General features: G+C 39.5%; 2 protein-coding genes and 1 long non-coding RNA gene across 10 annotated transcripts in view; 2 read left to right on the forward strand and 1 right to left on the reverse strand.

Moving 5' to 3' along the window:
* Positions 1-7,406, forward strand: part of LOC148348405 (solute carrier family 22 member 13-like) — a 36,951-nt gene extending 29,545 nt beyond the window's left edge. For 6 of the 8 annotated variants that reach the window (XM_088322807.1, XM_088322809.1, XM_088322812.1 and 3 more), the window contains 4 exons: positions 1-215; positions 3,853-3,961; positions 5,407-5,601; positions 7,172-7,406. In XM_088322807.1, the coding sequence (XP_088178933.1) occupies positions 1-215; positions 3,853-3,961; positions 5,407-5,601; positions 7,172-7,232 (580 nt within the window). In that variant the 3' untranslated portion in view covers positions 7,233-7,406. Of the gene's footprint in view, positions 216-3,852; positions 3,967-5,406; positions 5,602-7,171 lie in introns of those variants that run through there. The other 2 variants (XM_088322813.1, XM_088322814.1) reach the window with 2 other exon arrangements.
* Positions 74-8,335, reverse strand: LOC148348408 (uncharacterized). Its single transcript, XR_015847745.1, has 3 exons — positions 8,256-8,335; positions 5,526-5,616; positions 74-226 (listed from the first exon to the last, which is right to left on the reverse strand). It is a non-coding gene; the product is annotated as an uncharacterized LOC148348408 (long non-coding RNA).
* The window catches only part of LOC148348409 (solute carrier family 22 member 13-like), a 22,486-nt gene continuing 4,936 nt past the window's right edge, over positions 7,499-25,048 (forward strand). The window contains exons 1-9 of the mRNA XM_088322817.1: positions 7,499-7,677; positions 10,631-11,041; positions 11,124-11,227; positions 12,465-12,619; positions 12,684-12,855; positions 12,952-13,072; positions 13,968-14,062; positions 20,990-21,204; positions 24,847-24,955. Coding sequence (XP_088178943.1) covers positions 10,661-11,041; positions 11,124-11,227; positions 12,465-12,619; positions 12,684-12,855; positions 12,952-13,072; positions 13,968-14,062; positions 20,990-21,204; positions 24,847-24,955 — 1,352 coding nt within the window. The 5' untranslated portion in view covers positions 7,499-7,677; positions 10,631-10,660. The remainder of the gene's footprint in view (positions 7,678-10,630; positions 11,042-11,123; positions 11,228-12,464; positions 12,620-12,683; positions 12,856-12,951; positions 13,073-13,967; positions 14,063-20,989; positions 21,205-24,846; positions 24,956-25,048) is intronic.

Here is a 25,048-nt window from a genome sequence, read left to right on the forward strand (position 1 = left end):
GTTCGGAATCAGCATGGTGTACTACGGCGTTAGCCTGAATGTAGGAAATTTCGGCTTGGATATCTACCTGACTCAGTTTGTCTTCGGCCTGGTGGAGATTCCTGCACGATTGGGATCTTTGCCGCTCATCGGACGTTTCGGCAGGCGGCTTTGTGAGGCCGCCTTGTTGTTTTTTGCAGGGGCCGCTTGCCTCGCCATCATCGCCGTGCCCAAAGGTAATGTCACTCTTAAAGAAAAATCACATGAGTAAATCGTTCAAAGTGGGATGCGGGATTGGAAGACTTAAGGTTGCAATTATGACTTTAAGCCAGGGGATGGGGGACAGAGAATGACACATGTTAATTGCTTATAATTGAAAACATTTCTTAGACGTGCTCGAATAAACTCATGTTTTTTGGGGTTCGGGTTGGCGTTTGGACTCTACTAAAACCAGGCTCTATCTTACTTTCACCATTTTTGTGCTCCATTGAAAAATGGAAATAACATTTAAAAAAAAACCTGCGGAGACAAGCAAGATGTCTCTCCAGCACTCTCCCAACCCCCTTTGCTCAAACCTGATGTATCCCGCCCTGAACAAGGCTGACAGAAGTCAAATAAAGCAGATAGGCTTAATGGAAAATAAGCCATAAGGGTTCTTTGAACTCAGTTAGGCATTGTTAACACAAATTTAAAGCCCATATTTGACCACTAGATGGCACTGTGTTGCCTGATTGGAGCAAGGGATACCGGACAAGCATGGCGCCGATCCAAGTTGGTATTCCACCATGTGAAAAAAATACAAATTTCTCTGCGTAGAATTTTTTTGTAATCATTCTTTTTTTCAGTATGATACAAATAATTTTGAAAAGTATAAAAATCTTTTTTTAAAAGCTTTGTGAAACTTGTGTCTTTGATTTAGAAAATATTGGGTGTAACCATTGACCTTGTTGACTAAAGCTTGGTAAAATTAATGTTTTTGAACGTTTGGCAAAACCAAGGACTTTGATGACTAAATTTGGTGAAATTGAAAGCTTTGATGAAAAATAAAGCTTAGTGAAACTAGTGTCTTTGATGAAAAAAAATATTCGATGCAACCATTGAGTTCATAGACTAAAGCTCAGTAAAATTGATATATTTGTAAGTTTGATGCAACAAAGGACTATGGATACTACATTTGGTGAATTCAAAGACCTTGATGAAAAAAAGCTTCGTGAAACTTGTGTCTTTGATTTAAAAAATATTGGGCGTAACCATTGACCTTATTGACTAAAGCTTGCTAAAATTGATGTTTTTGAACATTTGGTGTAACCAATGTTCCCTCTAAGCTGCGTGTGTGCGCAATTGCGCACTACCCAGAGCTTTTCCGCGCACAAGAAAATCTAGCCAGCTCACAAAAACCAGGGCTCGAAATTAATTGCTAATTAAGAAGCGAATTAAGTCAAAGTTATGGTGCATGAAGGTAAAAATACACGGGTTCCCTTGATACTGTGTTCTACATGCAGTATTTTGAAGTTAATTTTGAAGTAGAACGGAGTTAAGTAGTCAGTAAAGTTTTTCGAGAACCGGCTTCTTCGGCTCGGCTCACTAAAATGTGCCGGCTCTTTCGTTCCCAAACGGCTCTTCAGGTTGTTTTTGCTTCTTTCATCCCTATATGACCAATTATTATGTAAAATTATGCACAAAATGACTTAAAGGAAGAATAGACCAAAAAAAAAAAAGCCAAAATGAAAAAGTAGTGAAAAGCTCATACATATATGACACATGATCTGCATTTATATAGCGCTTTTCTATTCAATGAAGACTTCCCAAAGCGCTTTACAATGTGCTTCACATTTACCCATTCACACATACACTCACACACCAATAGCGGCCGTGCAGCCATGCAAGGCGCCAACCTGCTTATTGGGGGCATTGAAAAGCTGAGAAAAAAAGAAACAAAAGGAAGAGAAAACAGAAGGAAAATTTCAGAAAAAAAGAAAAGAAAGAAACAAAGGAAAAAAGGTAAATACTGTACAGAACAAAAAAGCAAGAAAAAAAAGTAACAGTTAGGAAAAAAAAACACAATGAGATTTTTTTTAAAAGGAATTTCAAAATAGGAAAAAAAACAGGGAAAAGGAGGAAAAAGTTTGTGTTGCATTCAAATAATTTCCAATTCTATCAGGTCAATCTTGTTGCCAACATTGTACTTCCACTAAAACATGTAATCTATTACAGTTGTGTATCATGCAACTGACTAAATAAGCCCCCAAAAATGTTAGTATTATGTGACAAAAGATACCAGGAATAAAAGAAATGGAAATCTTGTGAAAGAATTGTAAAAACAAGTGACGTTTGTAGGCCGTACAACCTTTGCAATAATACATTAGTCAATTCATTCAAAAGTGAAAAATAATTTTGCATTGCCAGAAACCCAGCAAAATATAACTTGATGTCAAGTTTTGGACATGTTTTATAATGGATTAGTTGCCACACTTGGGATTGCTGTTGCTCACTGTTGTTTCAAGCGTTGTTCACAGACTTTGTGTGAACGCTCAGACTCGTGGAAAATTAGAGGGAACATTGGGTGTAACCAAGGACTTTGATGGCTAAATTGAGTGAAATTGAAAGCTTTGTAGGTTTTAGATCAGGGGATGGTGTAATAATAGTCTGTGGGTTGCAATAATCTGTGGTCTGTGCAGCACTTTGAGACTCTTTGTGATTAAGGGCTATACAAATTGACTTACTTTAATGTTTTTTGTACCACTAGGAGGCACTAAGTATTACACACTTAAACGATGCACCCTACCTTTGTGTTTCAAGCACATTAAATGTGGGGTGTGTAATTTGAAGTGTCCTTGAAAATTTGAAAGTCAAATATTTTATTTATTAAGTATGTACCAGCTCAGTAGCCTAGATGGTAAGGCGCCCGCTTTGAGACTGGGAGGTTCGGGTTCGCGCCCCGGCCGAGTCATTCCTAAGACTTAAAAAGTGGTCGGCGGCGCCCTCTCTTGGCTGCGGCTGCATCGGGTCAGATGCAATCGACATTTCGTTCTGTGTACATTGTTACACAGAATGACAATACAAGGAAATTATTATTATTATTATTATTATTATGTGTTATCTATGCACAACTAAGTTCAAAGATACTTTATGCTTATGCGCCTATCTGCTCTTATCTTACTTTTATCAGGCCTGTTCTGGGCGGACAAACCCTAAAAAAGATGAAAAAGGAAGCTAATTAGACCGGGTCTAAGAAATGCACACAAAGTTAAAGTTGTTTTTATCCATACAGGAATTGACTCAATTTTTACCCCTCATTTTCTTTTTACTCAAAATGAAAAAAAATTAAAAATTCAGATATTTTTCCACCATGATGTATTTTGAACATATCGCTATTCTTCCCCCCTGGGAATTTATTTCTTATTTTTCTTCGTAAGATAAAAAAGTAAACATTTTCCACCGTAATACGATGAGAAAATGTATTTTTTTAATGGAAATGTATTTTAGAATTAAAAAGAAAACGTACAATAAAATATATTCTTCTGCAATAGAATCGAAAATAATGATTTTGCTCTTTGAATAATTTTCTTTTTTTAAAACCAAATTTGAAAAAAAAATTAATAAACTCAATGGAAGTTTTTTTTTTTTGAATCTCATTAATATTTAGTTTTCTCAGACATAAGATATAATATGAAATAAAGTAAAAAAATACTCATAATTAAAACAAGACTTATCAGGAAGTTTAAAATATATGCCATTTAGATTATACAACTTTATTCTCCACTTTTCTTCATGCGCTGAATGATAGAAAAAAAAGCAATGAAAAAAATCCTCTCCCATGTAAAAATGTGTGAACTTTTTCCCTATTCTTTCTTTCTTCTATCTTGTTTTTAGACCTTCCCGTTGTCGTGACAGTCATTGCCATCCTTGGCAAATTTGCATCCACCGCCACCTTTACCATCGTGTACGTTTACACGGCAGAACTGTACCCAACCACACTAAGGTAAGGTAGGTAACAGACAAGGTTTTCTTTGTTTACAACAGGGATGGGCAAACTAAGGCCCGTGGGCCACACGCGGCCTCCCCATGCTTCTGAAACCGGCCTGCCCGATGTTAAAAAGATAATGATAATGTGTTTTAAATGGTAAAAACGAAATAGTACTACTGATAAAAAATTGTTAATTTTGTGCCCCCTTTCTCCCCAGTGTCCCAAACATTGAAAAATATGCTTACATTTTTTTTTATATAAATAATAAAAAATATAGAAAGAATTCATATTATTTATCAAGATACTTGCAAAAAAACACGTCTTAGCGTATTGCATTTTGAGATTTTTATCGCTACTAAGAAATTCAGTGCTTAAAAAAGTGTCATGATTACTGATGTGACTCAGCTGTGCCCGCTCCTTTGACGCCAACTGCCTCGGACTCTGATTGGCTCCCTGTCCCTATTTGAACTCACTCCTATCTGTCCCCTTTGGTCAGTCCGTCTGCAAGCCTCAGTTAACACTAGGCAAGCCTTTTTTGACCCTGACTCCCACCTGATTTTTGCTCCCGTCTGTACCCCGGCTTCGACCCGTTTTTTATCCTGACCACGTCTACTCTCCCGTCCCGGCTTTCGACCTCTTTTCGTTCCCGACCATGTTTACTCTCCTTTTCTGGCTTACGACCCGTTTTTTCGTTCCCCACACTGCCATCACTCGCCACGGAAGATCCACTTCCGCGTTCAGAGCGACTTGCAATCACCGGATCGTTAGCGCAACCCTTTCTCTTTCTTCCAATAAAACTCGTTATGGTCCTGACAAAAAGAGATGTACTATATGACTTTAAATTAATACGGAGTGTTTCAAAATACAACGGATGAAATAGTCTATTTATAGACAAAAAACAAAAACATATTAGATTTAGATGTAAGTGTCTTCATGTTTACTTTTTCATTAATGCATATCGTTGCTACTATTATAAAGAAATGTCACAAGTTTTTGTCATTTTTTTTATGTTTTGCATGAATGGAATGTTAAAAATGACGAAAAATGTATTTTTGAAACCTAGGTGATGATGTGAGAAATTGGATTTGCATACCAAGCAGTCCATGTCTTTAATAATTTGGGGTACAACAATTTGACAGAATAAGATAACTAATACAAATAAAAATGGTAAAATCCTACACATTTTGTTTACCATAGTTTTGAAAAAAGTGACTGCAGTTGTCATTACTAAATTAAACATACAGTATACTCTCACCAGTCATATCAACTTAACAAATCAATGCTGCTTTTATGAAAAAGAAAAAAACATATTTAATATTAGGCAAAATGGAGGTTTTTGGTCCGGTCCTCCGCAATATTTTCTGTTTCTCATGTGGCCCTGTAAAAAAATGTTTTGTCCATCCCTGGTTTACAACAAAAAAAAAACATTTGCTGCAGAACGCTGTCCTTTTTGTTGCTAGGCAGAGTGGCGTGGGTCTGAATTCTACGTGTGCTCGAGTGGGTGGCATCCTGGCCCCCCTGGTTCGACTCCTGGGTGCTTACCATCATGCCATCCCCATGTTGGTGTACGGCATCATACCCATCAGTGCGGGCGTCCTGTGTTTGCTGCTGCCCGAGACTCTCAACGCCGAACTCGAAGACCACGCCCAACTCAGGTGAGATGATAAACCCTGGCAAACAAATATAGACTTTTTTTAAAGGGACAGTGTGTATCATTTGATGACTATATGTTGTTGTGTTGTGTACTGAAATCAAAAACAAGTTCTACAAAGGAACAATTAAAACTACAGGACCTTAAAGTAATCAAACGACACCAATTCTTCTCATTTTTCTGCATAGTTTTTGGCTAGGTTGTTGGTTTTGTGGGTTAGCCATTGCAGCAAGATGACGAACAATTAAGTCAGCTCTCTCTAGGTGGGGCTCATGTTATGTGAAATAAATGCCAATTTCTTGACCTACGAGTATTTAAAACATGCACGTTTGTATCATAGTTGATTTGCTTAGTTTTTAAAAACCAATATTTTTTTTTTTTTTTTTACCACTCGGGGGCACTAAATAATACACACAAACCTTTTAAATGCTACCAAACTACTATTTTACATTAGGGTTATCATGCAAGAAAATAAAGAAAATCCGACAAAAAAAGGAAAAAAAAATGAAAATTAGGGAAAAGGAGGGGCGGGGGACAAAATACATGATGTGAAGTGTTTCTAAACTGGTGGGTTGGGACCCACTTTTGGGACCCATTTTCAGTGGGTCACAAGCATTTGTGTTGGCAAGATAATGGAAGACGATAAACCGGAGGGTCAATTACACTCCTTCACAGTAGATGGCTATAATGCCTGGCTCAATCTCTTCTTCCTGTTCAGTCAATCGGTGCCTTCTAAATTGTGTTTAAGAGGGATCACATCTCGTTTCATTGTAATTAGTTAGTTTTATTTCCTTTTTCTGCCAATAGTAACAGGTCCCAAAAAAGTGAGGTTAGTAAGGTGAAGTAAAAATAAATAAAAGGTGACACACCAATTGAGTCAAAGAAATAAATGATTAAAAAAATGCAAACATGTTGTAGGAGTGCCATTGAAGCGCTGCTGTAAGGTACAGTCAGTGGGTGAAAAATTACATTTTGAACTTTTTATCTGTATATTATTCTTTCTTATCTGCATACTTAAATAATTATTGGTTTTTAAGTACACATTTTATTAATATTTTGACTTTATTTTAGTATGTGGCTATTTTAAAGCACTTTTAGGGGGCTGCTTCTGTGTGATGTAGGCTAATATGCCAGTATATATGGTACTTGAAGTGGTTTTGGTTTTGCTGGTCATTTTGTGACTGTCTGGCAAGCAGTTCGGAGTATCCCCTGCCCACTGCCCTAAGATAGCTGGGTTGGGCTCCAGCACCCCCGCGGCCCTACTGAGGATAAGCGGTGCAGATAATGGATGGATGGATGGTCATTTTGTTTTTTAAAAATGTAAATATATTATATTATCTCAGGTTTAAACTGCACAATCCTTTCACAGTCAACACATTTGAAAATTGGAAATTTCGCCTTAATTTGGGTTGCAGCTTGTAATTTGGGTGCAATGGTGGAAGTCGGACCAGTTGAGAACCACGGATTTAAATCAATTTTATTTTTCTTAACACGTGTTTTTTTTTCCACAAGAAGGCGCGTAATAATACACACTGTCCCTTTAACACGACATTCCTGTTTTTTTCTTTTTTCAGAAATAGTGGCAAGCCATATGAAGACATTGAAGAAAAACCAGGCAAAAGCACAGCATTTTAGTTCAACTTAAGAATCTTTAAGATGCTTTTTCTGTTGTCCTGACAACCACTCTGACGCCTTTCTGAGCACAGTATTGTATATGAGTGTCCTGTATATTTGTTCTCATGTATATTTATTATACTCTCATGCTTACATGACTTTTTTAATTGATTCAATAAACGAAGTTATTCTGAATATCTGCCCTCCCCTTTTTTGACTGGGTGGGAACGAGTCAGGACAAATAGTAATGAAAAAAAATCCAGTAATTGATACCACAACTCAGTTGTTACACGAGGCTGCATCTTATTCACATACCATGGCAATTTCGCCACGTTAACATATTTTGATTGACAGCGACTTATGTATGTTAACGTATGTTTGAAACTTAATGGAGGACACACATATTTGTTGTTAGGGAACCGGAAAAATACGGACGTGAAGCTCGTCAGGAAGAAAACATCCGCTGGTATTTAAACTTGAGATTTTCCTTGGCTTGGTGGATGTCATTTTTAATGTTTTGCATTAAAATGAACGTTGAAATCCCGAGGTTTAAGCCTATTTAACTGTGAAAAAACAGAGCTTTCACTGGTAGGCGAACGAACTACAGTACGATGAAACAAGACACTGCAAATAGCTACCTACTGCCGCAGCCCGCAAAAAATGTTCCCGAAATACAAACGAAGGAGATTCGAACTTAAACTGCGCGTCGATTTTCGCAGGACAGGTTCCGAAACTCTGTTAGCGGAGGAAGCTTTCCCAGATTGAGAGAGGCTGTTGTGGCGATGCTCTGCTGAACGAGTCGCTAAATGTGGAACATTTTCTTTCCGTTTCTTTATCTTTCATTTTTATTAAATAAACTAATTTTAAGTGCATTAAATATTTGCGTTCGATAGAGCGTAATATTTACATTGAAAAACAACTTCCAGTGTAGACGTTTCCATGATTTTATCGTTTAATTATTCTTAAAAATGAGAAGGTTATGCAGTCTTTTATTTTTGCATTTGGCAGGTAAAGTTATAAAATCAAAATTTAAAAAGTTCTTACCTAGGGTTTTGCGCCATTATTATTTGCTCATTGGGCATGCAACGGCTTAGCACTACACTGTACTTCCTGCATGATACAGATGTTAATAATTTAGGAGTGTGGGCTCTAATGGGCTATATTTCTTATGTGACGGCTATCGATCCAATTTGGAGGTTTGGGCCAAAAAACAAAACAAAAAAAATAGGTTATGTCATGGCTACCCGTGGGCAGCACGGCGGAGCAGTGTTTAGCGCGTGCCATGTCATGAGATCGAACCTTCCTGTGTGGAGTTTGCATTTTCTCCCCGTACTTACATGGGTTTCTTCCGGGCACTCCGGTTTCCTCCCACATTCCAAAAACATGCATGTCAGGTTAATCGGCCGGTCCAAGTTGTCCTTAGGTGTGAATGAGCGAGTTCGTTGTCTGCGTCTGTGTGCTCTGAGACTGGCTGGCAGCCAGTTCAGGGTGTCCCCTACCCACTGCCCGAAGAAAGCTGGGATGGGCTCCAACGCCCCCGCAACCCTACTGAGGATAAGCGGTGCAGATGATGGATGGCTACCTGTCAATCTCAGCCAATTGCTCCCCTTACTAATATGCAAGACAAGATCGGTAAAACTAAAAAAAACAACCTTTTTCCCCCGAACTAAAATAGTTAAACGGCGTACACAATTTAAAATGCTCAAAAATATATAGAATACGAGATAAACGTATAAATTGACTGGTGTGTGTGGTATATATATATATATATGCACATATATAGTGTATGTATACAAAGTCTTCCAAAGTTAAATACTGCGATAAAGTATTTTCTGTCATATAATAAAAATGGCGTACATTCTGGATTCATTGCAAAACCAAGTCTTTAAATGTTTCAATATTGCTGATTACAGTTAATACTCAAATACTCCATCTGAAAATATGTTTTAAACTTTTTTTGAAAAATAACAATAACAATAATAATTACATTTATTTGGTCCTCCCTGGGAAATTTAATTTTCACTGACTACCAGGGGGTGCACCAAATGACTTATTTGCAGCCCATGGTATTCCCAGGCCGTCTCCCATCTAAGTGCTAACTAGTCCCGACCCTGTTTAGCTTCCAGAGATCGGGCGTTCTCAAGGTGGTATTGCCCTAAACATGTTTTAACTCATATTTCTGTTAGACTGATCTCGTTTTGCCCATTTCAACTTTAATCCGGATCGTCTCTGACACTGGTAAGCAGACGACAATGTCATCAAGTAGAAGTAGACAATGGGAACTGATACTCTGACATCTTTGTTCCATATTAAACTAAATTGTGACAGTTTCTGTTACAGAGTAAAACCACCTATAGAACTGATGAAGTCTGCAAAATTCTGCACAGTTACTCCAAGTAGTGAAAGAACTAAGAAAGATGCTGCAAGATTTGTTTGTGTTGTTTACTTGTGAAATAGAGTAAACTTGCCTACAAAAATGAGATCTGTTTTTATTCTACACAGTCTTTATGTCACGGTTGCCATGGCGCTCAATTGGCCCCTCCCGTGTGGCACCAGCTGCGGCTTGTTGACAGATTGGCTTTCCGTCTATTTAAGCTCAGTGCTCTCACTCTTCCTTTGTCAGTCCGTCAACAAACCTCTGCCCCGTGAGACGTGGGTTTCGACTCGGTCCTGTTTCCTGTTGGTATTTCCTGTCTGGTATTGTTCCTGTTGATTTTGTCCTGTTTAATATCGGTTTCCAGTTTCGTTCCCGTCTAGTTTGTCCTGTTTAGTTTCGATATCCTGTTCAGATATCAATCCTGTCCGTCCCGTTGTTTAATATTGGTTTCCAGTTTCGTTTCCGTCTAGTTTTTCCTGTTTAATTTTAATATCCTATTCAGATATCAATCCTGTCTGTCCCGTCCAGCCCGGTATCGACCCCGTCTGTCCGATATCTGCTCGGGCAATTGGTATCAATCTCGTCGGCCTGTGGCTTCCTATCATTTCGCGCCAGACGGCTGCCTAACATGCATGACTCCCCATTTCCCATAAAATAAACGGCTTGAGTGAGAAACGTCACGCATTTGGGTCCTGATCCTGTTCCGGTTCATGACACTTTATTGCCATGAATAGCTATGTGCTGCGTTGTGCTTGAAAGGTTTATTTTTTCTTAATAAGGGGAATTGCAATCATTAATACGAGCAGCAATTGGCTGAGGTTGACACGTATGTAGTAGGCTGTAAGCCATAATTGGCAATATTAAAATAATACCCAGCTTGAAATATGTCATTTAAAAATAACTTTCTCACAATATTCTAATGTTCTGAGACAGTCCTCTATATACTGATTGTCAGTAGACAGCAGCAGAAAAGCAAGTTTACATTTTAAAAACGCATTGGTTTAATGATTAATATTGGGACTGAAAAGCTTCTCCTTGCCAGGTGCTTCTGTAGTGCAGCAAGTGTGTCACCATGAGCACCTTTGCAGACATCCTGAAGGAAATCGGAGAGTTTGGTGTGTTCCAGAAGCGCCTGGTGGCTGCTATATGCGTTCCCAGCATCTTTGTGGCTTTCGACACCATCGGACATGTCTTCACGGGCCTCGAATTTCCCAACTATTGCAACACCGACTGGATCCTGGAGCGAGGAGGGAGTACTAATTTAACATGGGAGAAGCAGAAGGAGCTCACCATCCCGTTGAATCCAAGCAAAAGCTTCCAGAGTTGCAGCATGTTTGTGCCGGTGGAGTTCAACTTGGAGACCATCGAGATGTATGGGCTGAATGCCACCACCGGCTGCCTCAACGGATCCAAAATCGAAGCGCCGGAAGGGTCCTCCAGCATTGTGACAGACGTGAGAGGGGGGATAGTTATCAAGGCAACCGTGAAGCCACTTCCCCCTTTTAGTCAAGCTTTTGTTTGTGTTTCTCTGTCAGTTCAAACTGGTGTGTGAAAGCAAGACGTTGATTGAAGTGTCTCAGTCCATCTACATGGCCGGACTTATGATCGGAGGCCTTGTTTCGGGAAGAATGGCTGACAGGTTTAACAGGACTTCATTCACTCAATATACTGTAAATTCAAAATGTGAAAATATCCTGACAGATTTTCTGAGTCGACTCAAATTGAAGTTTATAAACCTCAAAATCCATATTTCAAGTCTGTTAGTTACCTAATACTGTTATCACTATTTGTAAAACTCCGCAAGTTGGGCCCCTACCATATTTAATATGCGCTCCGCCGGCCCCCCCTCGCAACAATATTCGACACGGGAAAATGGATTGCAGCCACACAAGTGCCATTCATTTTCGGCAGAAAGAACGGAAAAAAAAGAACTGCCACACATGACACTAATTTGTTCTCTCGGCCTTTGCTCTCAGCAATAGTACACTGGAGAAAAGACAGCAGTTCATTTTAGGCTAGCTACAATGGCACACTTCAGCGACCCCTGCTCACAGCAATAGTCGACCGGGAACAATGGATTGGGGTTGCACGGGTTGATTTTAGGCAGATAGGGTGCCACGCATTATTCAAATTTCCTTTTTCGGCTTCCACTCTTAACTGGGGACAATGGATCATGGCCTGAACGTGCAGTTAATTTAAGGCGGGCAAAAATGGTGCGATTCAGTGGCACAAACTGAAAATAAAATGCACTCTACTGGACCCTTCTCTCTGCATTACCAGACCGGGAAAAATAAATGTAAGTCAACGCAGTGCAGTACATTTCAGTTGTGCTTCAGCGGTCCAATTAAAATGCGCTCCACCCGCCTCTACTCTTTGCAATAGTCCACTGAGGGATAATGGATCCCAGCCTAAACAGTGCAGTTAATTTTAGGCGGGCCTGAATAGCATGAATCAGTGACCAGTAAAACAGAGCATAATAGATTGCAGCCAATTAATACCGCAGTTCTTTTCTGGTGGGCCAGAACAACTTGTCTCCCGGAAAAAGTGTGTTATGCCGTTTCATGCCTGCAGCAATATGGTATTGGTGATAATGGATCACAGCTGTACAAGTGCAGTTGACTTTTTGGTGGACGAACAGCAAAAAAGAGCAGCTCGGCCAGAGAAAAATGTGCCCCGTCGACTGTCGCGTGCGGGAATATTCTATTGGAGATAAAGGCTCACGGAATATTTTTCAACACACAATGCAACGAGGCCAAGAAGCGCGAAATAGCAAAGGGTTAAAATAGCACAATCAGCATAAAGATTTGACCACAAGACAGCCATATAGATAGAGGCAGCAGTCAGCTATTATCAATCCTGCTTTTGTATTTTTCTAGGTTTGGTCGGCGCGTTGTGGTCTTGCTTGCCCACCTTTTTCTTCTCTTGTTTGGCGTCAGCTCTGCCTTTTCTCCCAACGTCTATGTTTATATCATTCTCAAGTTCCTGTGCGGGCTATCAGTGGCGGGAATTCTCGCCAATGCATTTGTGATAGGTGAGCGAAAGTAAACCGAAATACTTTCCCCACAAGATTTGATAACTCTTTATTGTCATCGAAGGTGGCGAGTGGTGCAAGTCGTCCAAGTTTGCCTTCTGCACCATCATCTGCCAAAGTTTTTATTCCATCGGCCTCTTTCTGATATCCGGCCTGGCCTATTTGATCCGTGATTGGAGGATCCTCCAACTGGCCCTCTACTGCCCTATTCTTCCCGTCCTAGCTGCATTTTACTGGTCAGCACTGTCACGTGATCCTTGGCCACTCATTTATAACAATTCTGTGAAAAGTTAAATAAGTGGAATGACATGCCGCACTTTTGAACCCACCAGGATTCTTCCAGAATCTGCTCGCTGGCTCCTGACTCAGGGCAGGAGGGAGGAGGCTATGAAGGAGGTGAGAAAAGCAGCTAAAGTGAACGGGCGGGAAGTGTCGCAAGATATGCTGTATAAGGTAAATTCCAACACACATGCAGTAAACCCCCGGGATACAGTTACCCCACCTTACAATGTTTTCACCTTATGTTGTGTAATAGAACGCTTTTGGCTCATTAACCCCACCATACAACATCAACCACAACTTGTTTCCCGTGTCCAAAAACGTCCTAAATTCAATCTTTGCAGTGTTCGTGCATCATATAACATGTTGGTTGCTAATAGTTTGCATTACAACATTATGAAAATGCTGATAGGCTATTGGCCGAGCTACTTCCCACAATGCATTTGGTCTCTTCATCCATTTCTTGTTTGCTTAATAGGGATTTTGCAAGTCTTTGATACAATACTGTGTTTTTTATGGTTATTCTCTATGACGTAAAGGCTTGTGGTAATGCTAAACGAAGAAGTAAAAAAAATAACCATGGAAATGGAAATGGCTACCCTCGCTAAGTTGCATGGCACCACTTGTTGATCAGGACCATTATTTAAAAAAAGTAAGCGATAAAAGTAAGCTTCTCAGAGCATGACAATCCTTGGTTTTAAATGCAGATTTAATTTCAAGCTACCATCTTGTCTCTCCCCTCTGCATACTTCTGCTACTCTACTATACCACCTGTAGTCATGTCACACTCAAGTTACCGAGTAAATATGATTTCATTATCCCCTAACATGTATATTTATTTTTTATGTTATTCATTTACATTTATATTACATATAAGTAGCATTTATTGTATAATATTATTTTAATGTTTTTATCCGGGGTAACTTGATTTGAGAAAGCATTAGCTACGCATTACAATCCCATGCTATAGGGAAAAATCACATTGTGATTCCCATGTTAGAACAGAATATTGTTGTATCCTGGGATTTCACACTATTGAATATAATAATATGATCCTTTATGTGTTCAGATGGAAGCTGAGGTGAAGCCCAAAAAAGGCAGCTTGTTGGACCTTTTTAGGATCGCATATCTGAGAAAACGAACTCTCATCTTGGGCTACCTGTGGTGAGGCTTCACTTCAAACTTTTTTCCGATATTTAATCATCACTATTTATAGTTTTCGCATGATGTCAGGCACATACCTGAATTTAAACAGGCGGCCATATTTGATTGGTCGGTTTGCATGTTGTCAAGGGTGTACACTAATTTTGTTAAATCTTCAAATGAAAAATTTATGTGTAGGGCGTCGTTTTTTGTGACATAAGCATTTATTTTCAAGTACTCCTGGCTAGTAATTGAAGACAGGAGCAAGGTAAAATATTGCGCCATTTCCTTGCGGAAATGAGCTCCAAAGAAACCCCAGTGTGTTCCTAAAAGACTTGGCTAAAAAGAGTGCACCTTTGTCTGGTGTGTGGACAGTGTGACCTTGTGGGATGGCCCGGGCACATTAGATCTCCTTGCCGATGATATTGCCATTCCCAGAGATTGGCTTATTTGAACACTAACCTCCACACTACACACTTTTCTCTAGCGCAGTGTTTTTCAGCAACAATTTTCAGTGGGTCGCTGTCCTTGTCCTTGACAAAATACAAAACTCAATTCCAATGAAGTTGGGAAAGTGTGTTAATTGCAAATAAAAATTGATCCAAGTAAATTGCAAATTCTTTTCAACCCATATTTAAATGAATGCACAGCAAAGACAACATATTTATTGTCTTCACTCATAAACTTTATTGTTTTGGGAGAAAATCATCAACTCTGTAATTTGATGACAGCAACACGTGCCAAAATAGTTGGGACAGGTGTCAATAACTACTCAGAAAGTGGATGAATGGAAATCAACCAACTATTTGCAGGTGAACAGATGAATTAGCAACAGGTGAGAGTTGTTACTGGGTATAAAAAAGGGAGACCCGAACAAGCTAAGTCATTCACATGCAAGGATGGGGCGAGGTTCACCTCTTTGTGAACAACTGCGTGAGCAAATTGTTGAACAGTTTAAAAACAACATTCCTCAAAGTACAATTGCAAGGAATTTAGGGATATCATCATCTACAGTCCATAATATTGTGAAAAGGTTCAGGGAATCTGGAGAAATCACTGTGCGTAAACGGCATGGCCGTAAACCATTATTGAATGCCCGTGACCTCCGAGCCCTCAAGCGGTACTGCATTAAGAACCGACATCAATGTGTAAAGGACATCACCACATGGGCTCAGGAACACTTTGGAAAACCACTGTCAGTCAATACAGTTCGACGCTATATCCGTAAGTGTGGGTTAAAACTTTATGTTGCAAAGCGTAAGCCATTCATCAACAACATCCAGAAACGCCGCAGGGTTCTCTGGGCCCGAGCCCATCTAAAATGGACTGATACAAAGTGGAAAAGTGTTCTGTGGTCTGATGAGTCAGTTTTCCAAATTGTGTTTGGAAATTGTGGACGTCGTGTCCTCCGGTCCAAAGAAGAACAGAACCACCCAGACTGTTATGCACGCAAAGTGCAAAAGCCAGCATCTGTGATGGTATGGGGGTGCATGAGTGGCCAAGGAATGGGTAACCTGCACATCTGTGAAGGCACCATTAATGCAGAAAAGTACATTCAGGTTTTGGAACAAAGTATGTTGCCATCCAAACAGAATCTTTACCATGGGCGCCCTTGCTTCTTCCAGCAGGATAATGCCAAGCCACACACTGCACGTCTCACGACAGCGTGGCTTCGTAGTAAGAGGGTGCGGGTGCTTGACTGGCCTGCCTGCAGTCCTGACCTGTCTCCCATTGAAAATGTGTGGCGCATTATAAAGCGCAGAATAAGACAAAGGAGACCCCGGACTGTTGAACAGCTGAAGCTGTACATAAAGCAAGAATGGGAAAGGATTCCACTATCAACGATTCAACAACTAGTCTCCTCACTTCCTAAACGTTTATTGAGTGTTATTAAAAGGAAAGGTGATGTAACACAATGGTGAAGAAGCCCCTTTCCCAACTACTTTGGCACTTGTTGCAATTATAAAATTCTAAGTTTATCATTATTTGCTTATGGAAATAAAGTTTATGAGTTTGAACATGGATAATCTTGTCTTTGTGGTGTATTCATTTAAATATGGGTTAGAAAAGGTTTGCAAGTCATTCTATTCTAATTTTACTGACATTTTAAACTTTTTCCCAACTTCAATGGAATTGACTTTTGTAATGCTTAGAAGAAAAACAACAGAGGGTCAATTACCGTAAATTCCGGATTATATAAGCCGCTACTTTTTCCCCAAACTTTCAACCCTGCGGCTTATTCAGTGATGTGGCCAATTTATGTAATTTTTCTAACGGCCGCCAGCGGTGCTCGAGTACAAAAGGTAAGATTTAGACCGGTGAAATATATGCGCTGAGGAAGACTGCAACTTCTTGGTTTGTGCATAAATTAATTTAGCGTGAACATACCCTCATCATGCAAAATGCAAAAAGAAAGGCACATGACGCAGCTTTCAAGCTAAAAGCAATCGAGCAGTCCGATAAAGAAGGAAACAGAGCACAGAATCAGGAGTGGATGAGAGTTCCAGCAACAGTGACAGCGCGAGTGAGGTTGCGGGAGCGTGGGACGACGTCTATATGACAAAGTTTCTTTCTGACACTGAGGAAGACGACTTTGATGGATTCAGTTCTAAGGAGGAAGATGAGGACAGTTTACCGTTATTTTTACAAGTACGGTATGTTTTTTTACCAGATCCGTTTACTGTGTTGCGAGCGTGTTGCTAGCGTGTTGCTAGCGTGTTGCTACCATTAACTGCCCTGTCACAGGCACCGTTTGGGATGAAAGTTATATTATTATTAAAGCTTTGAAAACTCTCTCGGTGTACCGCCTTTCTTTGTAAATATGTGTAACCCATGTATAATATGTATTTGCAACTGTATATTTTTGTAATGTATTTATTTGTATTTATTTTAGACACTTATTCTGATATGTTTTGCCCGGGCGAATGAAAAAGGAGGGGCGTAACAAACGCGGGGTGACGGGAAGTGGGGACCCGTAAAGACCTGTTTGTGGACGCGGCGGACAATAGTGGATATACAGGGAGTGCAGAATTATTAGGCAAATGAGTATTTTGACCACATCATCCTCTTTATGCATGTTGTCTTACTCCAAGCTGTATAGGCTCGAAAGCCTACTACCAATTAAGCATATCAGGTGATGTGCATCTCTGTAATGAGAAGGGGTGTGGTCTAATGACATCAACACCCTATATCAGGTGTGCATAATTATTAGGCAACTTCCTTTCCTTTGGCAAAATGGGTCAGAAGAGGGACTTGACAGGCTCTGAAAAGTAAAAAATAGTGAGATATCTTGCAGCACTCTTAAAATTGCCAAGCTTCTGAAGCGTGATCATCGAACAATCAAGCGTTACATTCAAAATAGTCAACAGGGTCGCAAGAAGCGTGTAGAAAAACCAAGGCGCAAAATAACTGCCCGTGAACTGAGAAAAGTCAAGCGTACAGCTGCCAAGATGCCACTTGCCACCAGTTTTGCCATATTTCAGAGCTGCAACATCACTGGAGTGCCCAAAAGCACAAGGTGTGCAATACTCAGAGACATGGCCAAGGTAAGAAAGGCTGAAAAACGACCACCACTGAACAAGACACACAAGCTGAAACGTCAAGACTGGGCCAAGAAAAATCTCAAGGTTTTGTGGACTGATGAAATGAGAGTGAGTCTTGATGGGCCAGATGGATGGGCCCGTGGCTGGATCGGTAAAGGGCAGAGAGCTCCAGTCCGCCTCAGACGCCAGCAAGGTGGAGGTGGGGTACTGGTATGGGCTGGTATCATCAAAGATGAGCTTGTGGGGCCTTTTCGGGTTGAGGATGGACTCAAGCTCAACTCCCAGTCCTACTGCCAGTTTCTGGAAGACACCTTCTTCAAGCAGTGGTACAGGAAGAAGTCCGCATCCTTCAAGAAAAACATGATTTTCATGCAGGACAACGCTCCATCACACGCATCCAAGTACTCCACAGCGTGGCTGGCAAGAAAGGGTCTAAAAGAAGAAAAACTAATGACATGGCCTCCTTGTTCACCTGAGCTGAACCCCATAGAGAACCTGTGGTCCCTCATCAAATGTGAGATTTACAAGGAGGGAAAACAGTACACCTCTCTGAACAGTGTCTGGGAGGCTGTGGTTGCTGCTGCACGCAATGTTGATCGTGAACAGATCAAAGCACTGACAGAATCCATGGATGGCAGGCTTTTGAGTGTCCTTGCAAAGAAAGGTGGCTATATTGGTCACTGATTTGTTTTTGTTTTGTTTTTGAATGTCAGAAATGTATATTTGTGAATGTTGAGCTGTTATATTGGTTTCCCTGATGAAAATAAATAATTGAAATGGGTATACATTTGTTTTTTGTTAAGTTGCCTAATAATTATGCACAGTAATAGTCACCTGCACACACAGATATCCTCCTAAAATAGCTAAAACTAAAAAAGCCCCACTCCAACTTCCAAAATATTCAGCTTTGATATTAATGATACTTTTGGGTTCATTAGGAACATGGTTGTTGTTCAATAATAAAATAAATCCTCAAAAATACAACTTGCCTAATAATTCTGCACTCCCTGTATATTTTTCCCACCCTTACCTTTGGAAATATACTCTTTTTTTCCTTGGATTACTTTCAACAAGACCCGGACTCTGCAGGTCTGCATCAAACCTTAAGTACCGGTATCATTTTCCGTTCATTTAGCCGGCTGTGATTTTTGGACTGTGTCCTTTAATGAAGGACATTTAGTTTCAATCGCGGGACTTAAAGTCGGGTTTGGGTTAATTTTGTGTTTGTGTTACATTTTTTAATGTGGGCGCATGCGGCTTATATACAGGTGCGGCTTGTGTAAGTACAAAATCGGTTTTCCTCTTAAAATGTGGTAGGTGCGGCTTATAACCAGGTGCGCTCTATAGTCCGGAATTTACGGTTCACCCAAAAGTAGATGGGGATAATGTACAGCTTAATCTCTTGTACCTCTTCAGTCAATCAGTTCAAGAGACCACATCTCATTCTATTGTGATTTTGTTGGTTTCAATTCCCTTTTCAGCCCATTATAATGAGTCACAGGACATTTTGGGATAAGGGCAAGGGAAATTGGAAACCGTGACAACAGCGATTGAGTTGAAGAAGGAAAAGGTTGCGAAATGCGCAAATGGTGTATGAGTGGCTGCCATTGAAGTGCTGCTATAAGTAAGATGTTATATTTTTAGCCTTTTACTAGTATATTACTCTTTATTAACAACACAATTAAATGATTATTGATGTTTAGTTACACACTTTATTAATATTTCTACTGTATTTTAGTGTGTGGCAATTTTTAAGTGGTTTTAGGGGGTCTCTTGAGTTTGTTTTGTTCTTCCTGGTCATTTTGGTTTGTTTTATTTTTTAAAAAGTGAATATACGCTACAATCTGCTTTAATCTTTAATTCTTTCAATTGATACATTTGAGGAGTGAAATGTTTTTCTTGATTTGGTTGCACATTTTCATTAGTAGGTGCTCCTGTAAAACCAGTTGAAAACCACCTCTCTAGCCGTATGGGTCTTGCATGTACATCAGTGAACTTTTGTTGTTGTAAATCAGCCCTGAACATGTCTTGGGAGGCAAACTAGAGCTTTGATCGCCATATTTTGAATGCCAATCAATGTTCCCTCTAATTTTCCTCGCGTCTGAGCGTTCACGCAAAGTCGGTGAGCAACGCTTGAAACAACAGTGAGCAACAGCAATCCCAAGTGTGGCAACTAAGTCAGTATCAAACATGTTCAAAACTACATCGCGTTACATTTTGCTGAGTTTACGGCAATGCAAAAAATGTTTTCACTTTTGAATGAATTGAGTAATGTATTATTGCAAAGGTTGTACGGCCTACAAACGTCATTTGTTTTTACAACAATTCTTTCACAAGATTTCCATTTCTCTTTTTTCATGGTATCTTTTGTCGCATACTATTAACATTTTCGGGGGCCTATTTAGTCCGTTGCACGATACACAACTGTATTTAATCACATTTTTTAGTGGAAGTACAATGTTGGCAACAAGATTGCCTTGATATAATTGGAAATTATTTGAATGCAACACAAACTTTTTCTTCTTTTTTGCTGTTTTTTTCAATTTTTTTTAAATTCCTTTTAAAAAAATCTCATTGGTTTATTTTTTCCTAGCTGTTACTTTTTTCTTTTTGTTCTCTATTTACTTTTTTCCTTAGTTTCTTTCTTTTCTTTTTTTCTGGCTTTTTTCAGAATTTTTCCTTCTTTTTTCTCTTCCTTTTGTTTCTTTTTTTCAGCTTTTCACTACTTTTTCATTTTGGTATCTTTTTCGTTCTATTTCCCCTTCCTTGAAGTCATTTTGTGCATAATGTTACATAATATTTGGTCATATAGGAATGAAAGAAGCAAAAACAACCTGAAGAGCCGTTTAGGACCCGAAAGAGCCGGTTCCTTTTAGTGAGCCGAGCCGAAGAAGCGGGTTCTCGAAAAACTCTACTGACTTTACTCAACTTACATACAATACAGCATTTAGAACACAACGTCAGGGGAACCCGTGTATTTTTACCTTCATGCACTGTAACTTTGACTTAATTCGCTTCTTAATTAGCAATTTCGAGCCCTGGTTTTTGTGAGCTGGCTAGATTTTCTTGTGCGTGGAAAAGCTCTGGGTAGTGCGCAATTGCACACACACGCAGCTTAGAGGGAACATTGCGATGGATAGATTTTCTTGTGCGCTGAGAATGTGCAGGCAGTGCGCGATTGTGCACGCGCGCAGCTTAGAGGGAACATTGATGCCAATCACAATAATAATGAGGTAAACTTACACCCATCCAGTATGGACGCCTTGCTCGGGTGTAGAGTACTTGAAAGGAACTATCAATTCCCAAGCAGAGCTTTACGAGCCATAGTTTTAGAGGATGATCACAATAGGGATAGTTGCCTGGATGTTGTTCACGTGATTAGACAACTATTAATTCTCTGACTCAGGTTTGGAATCAGCATGATGTACTACGGCCTGAGCCTCAACGTGGGCCACTTCGGACTGGATATTTACCTGACGCAGTTCGTCTTCGGCGTGGCAGAGCTTCCCGGACGTCTGGGGGGTTTGCTTCTCATCGGGCGCTTTGGAAGACCGCGCACTGAGGCCGCCTTGTTGTTTTTTGCAGGGGGCGCTTGCCTCGCCATTATCGCCGTACCTAAAGGTGATCCACATTAAAAAGAAATCACATTGTCTTATGCACTGAAAGTACCAGATTTTCCGGACCACAAGGCACATCTAAAAACACCAAATTGGCCAGAAATATAAAACTGCACCCTATGACCCAGTGCACCTTTTATACTGCAGAATGAGTAATTTGGAGGATAAGATTGGAAATGCATACTGTATTTATAGGTGTGCATTACATGAGATTTTACAGTATTTGAGCAATGATTGATGATTCAATAATTATCGCTGACTCAAATAACATTACAATTGTGTGCAACGGGATTCAAACCTAATGCGTAGCAGTGAGGGCGCCTACATTATACCACTATTCCACCAGTGGTATAAGTATTATGCGAAAAGGCATTCCTGCTCATCTCATTATCACACTATTTGTAAACACGGTAAAGAAACGCATAGTGCATCTTGTACTGCATTCTGATTCTGACAGGTTAAACCAGGGGTGGGCAGACTACAGCCTGCAGGCCACATGGGCTTTTTCATCCGTCCCGCCAAACGAAATTGTCAAAATATAAAGAAGGTATTTAAAATAGTAAATAAAGTACTGTACTAAATGTTTTTGGTGACAAATTTGTCCCCATTCTTCCTTTGTGCGTCTACAAAAAAAAGTACTACTCCAGAAATACTAAAAAAACACTACAAAATTACAACAAAACCAAATATCAAGTTTGGTGCTTAAAAAGAGGGACGTGATATTTTATTTTAAAGTCATTCTGAAAATAAAAAAATACTACAAAATATTTCTTTAGTAATTCTATAATAATGAAATATTACAACAGAAATACTACAAAAATAAAACCACAGTAATCATTTAACAGTACTTAAGAAAAATACTAATATCGAAATACTACAAAAATACTTCAGAAATACTGCCAAAACCCTACTACGGATACACTTTAAAATACTTCTACAGAAATACTACAATAATTATACTACAGTAATACCATTATACAAAACTACTACTACAGAAATATTACAGCAGAAATATTACAAAAATCTATAGTAATATTACAAAATAAATACTACAAAAACACTACAGTAACATTACCAAAATTCAAAAAAGAAATGCTACAAAAATACTACTGTAGAAGTACTACAGGCATACGACAAAACTATTCCAGAAAAAAAAACTACAGTAATACCGCAAAAAATACAAAAATCCGACTGAAGAAATTGTACAATAGAAATACTACAAAAATACTACAACAGTAATACTACAAAAATACTACAGAAATACTCCACAACTAAATATCAAATTGAGTTTCAAAAACAATTTGATGAAACTAATGTATACATATAAACATATAAAGAATAAAGAAATAAATAAAGAAATTTAAAATGTAGATGTCTGCAGTTATATTTATTCATAAATGACATGGATTTGTCTCTAAAATGGGCTCCTTGGCCAAATGTTTTAACCCAATGCGTCCCCTGAATCCCAATTGCTGCCCACCCCTGGGTTAAACAGTCTCTCCACTTCTTCACCTGTGCATCAATAACATGGTGAAAGACAGAAACAGAAATCAGAAAGTCTTTGAACAAACTACTCTACAAGCTCCTTTACATATTTATACCTGTACATATTGAGCCGCAACATTTTTGTCGCAGAGGTGCGGCCAAATGCGGCCCAGCAAGTTTTTTTATCTGGCTCGCTGAACAAAAATCAAATTATAACAACAGTACATAAAATAGTAAATCAAGTACTACTAATAAAATAATCACGTTTTTTTTGTGCCAGCTTTGCCCTCATTGTTCCTTTGTTTGTCTATTACAAAATAACTACTGCAAAATTACTACAAAACCTAATATCTGATTCAGTGCTTAAAAACAGGGACCTAGTGTATTTTTTGGGGGGTTTTAATTCTGAAAAGAAAAGAAATACTACACAAATACCACAAAATTCTACTACAGTGATACTAAAACATTGTCATGATTGCTGATTCGGGGCACCTGCGACTGCCCCATTGGCGCCAACAGCCCTGGTCGTTGATTGGTTCCCTGACTCTTTTTAAACCCCCGGCTTCCAAGAGGAAGCTGTCAGACCGTCCTGCGAACCTACGCTTTCAGCTAGGCAAGCTCTGTACCTTCCGGCAATCTCCTGCCCTGTTTTCTCCTGCCTGATACCTGTTGCTAAACGGTTTCTGGACCCGTTTCTGCCCTGCTATTCCGTCCCGGCCATCGACCTGTTTTGCCCTGTCACCTGCCTGATACCTGTTGCCGACCTCTTTTCTGGACTCGTTACCGCCCTTGCTCCCCCGTTACGGCTATCGACCAGTTTTCCCGCTGCCTACGACTATCTTCGCTCGACACGGAAGTGCCACTTCCGCGTTCCTGCCATCAGCTACCCGTGTCCGACAATCGTGGAAGCAAGCACTGCTCTCTTTCTCAATAAAACTGAGTAAAAACGAACGCTATTGGGTCCTGTCTCCGTTTGGCTTGTGACAAACACTACCACAGAGATACTAAAACATACTATTAAATAAATACTATAACAATACACCTTCACTAATACTACAGAAATACTACAAAAAGATTTAGACTACAGAAATGCTACAAAGCTAAATATCAAATGTAGTAGTGGTTAAAACGGGGACCTTATATACTATTTTGCTCTAACCGTGAGTGTTTTAAGACCAATTTGAGGAGATTTGTTGGTTGGTTGGCTGGTTGGTTCGTTGGTGTGATCTCTTAACCACTAAGGTTGTAGGGGCACCATTTCCTTTGGTGTGTCTTGGGCAAGTAAAGCCTGGTGGTGCCCATCCCTCCCCGGTACAGTGCCTTGCAAAATTTCTTTTTGGATCTCTTGGTTGCTTCTCTGATTAGTTTTCTTCTAATTGGGCCGAAAGTTTAGAGGTTGTCCCGGTAGATTTGCAGTGGCTTTATGCTTTCTCCATTTCGATGTATGCTCTCTTCATTTTAATATTATTGCTCGCACAGTGCTTTACGAGATGTGCAAATATTGCATAATGTTCTTGCATCCCACTACTGCTTTGAAATTCTACATAACTTTATTCTAAACCTGCCTCGTGTATTCTTTGGTCTTCATAATGCTGACTGTTCATCAATGTCCGCTTTCACAGACCTCCAACTCAGTTACAGAGCAGGTGCATTTAAACTGAGACTTATTGCACTCTGTTTGTCATTGTTAGTTATTTACTGTAGTTCGACACTGAATCAATCATTGAAGTCAGTTAACTGAGCTGAGAGAACAGGGGGCCAATATTTTTGCAACACCTACTTTTCACTTTTTTGTTGTAAATATACTGTAATATAAAATGTTGAAATAGTTTGGCTCCACTTCACGCTTTTGTGTCTCATTTGTTGATTCTTGGAAAATAATCTCATTTTTTTTAGCATTAAGTTTGAACCGAAATGTGGCAAAATAACAAAAAGTTATTGGGGAGGGGGCAATACTTTCACTAGGCACTGTAAAAAAGGAATATATCATTTAAATGTCTGCACGTATATTTATTCATAAATGAAAAAATTGAATATGTCCCCTTTGCCAAATTTTAAAAATGAATGCAACTCGCGCCTCAAAAGGTTTGCCTACTCCTGCTCTAATCTTTCAGCGATGTAATCCTGTTTCTAATATTTCTAATTTCATTTGTCATTTCAGGCCTTCCCATCGTCATGACGATCATCGCCATGCTCGGCAAATTAGCATCCACTGCCACATTCACTATCATGTACGTTATGACAGGAGAACTCTACCCCACATCGCTAAGGTAAGGTAGGTAACCTCCATGGTTTCTGTTTTTTTTTTTTACAACAGCAATAATAAAACAGTACTGTATTTGCTGAGGAAAATTGAGGTTTTC

This window comes from Urocampus carinirostris, chromosome 18 (assembly GCF_059441175.1).
Source record: "Urocampus carinirostris isolate Australia breed hairy pipefish chromosome 18, RoL_Ucar_1.0, whole genome shotgun sequence".
Lineage (NCBI taxonomy): Eukaryota > Metazoa > Chordata > Actinopteri > Syngnathiformes > Syngnathidae > Urocampus > Urocampus carinirostris.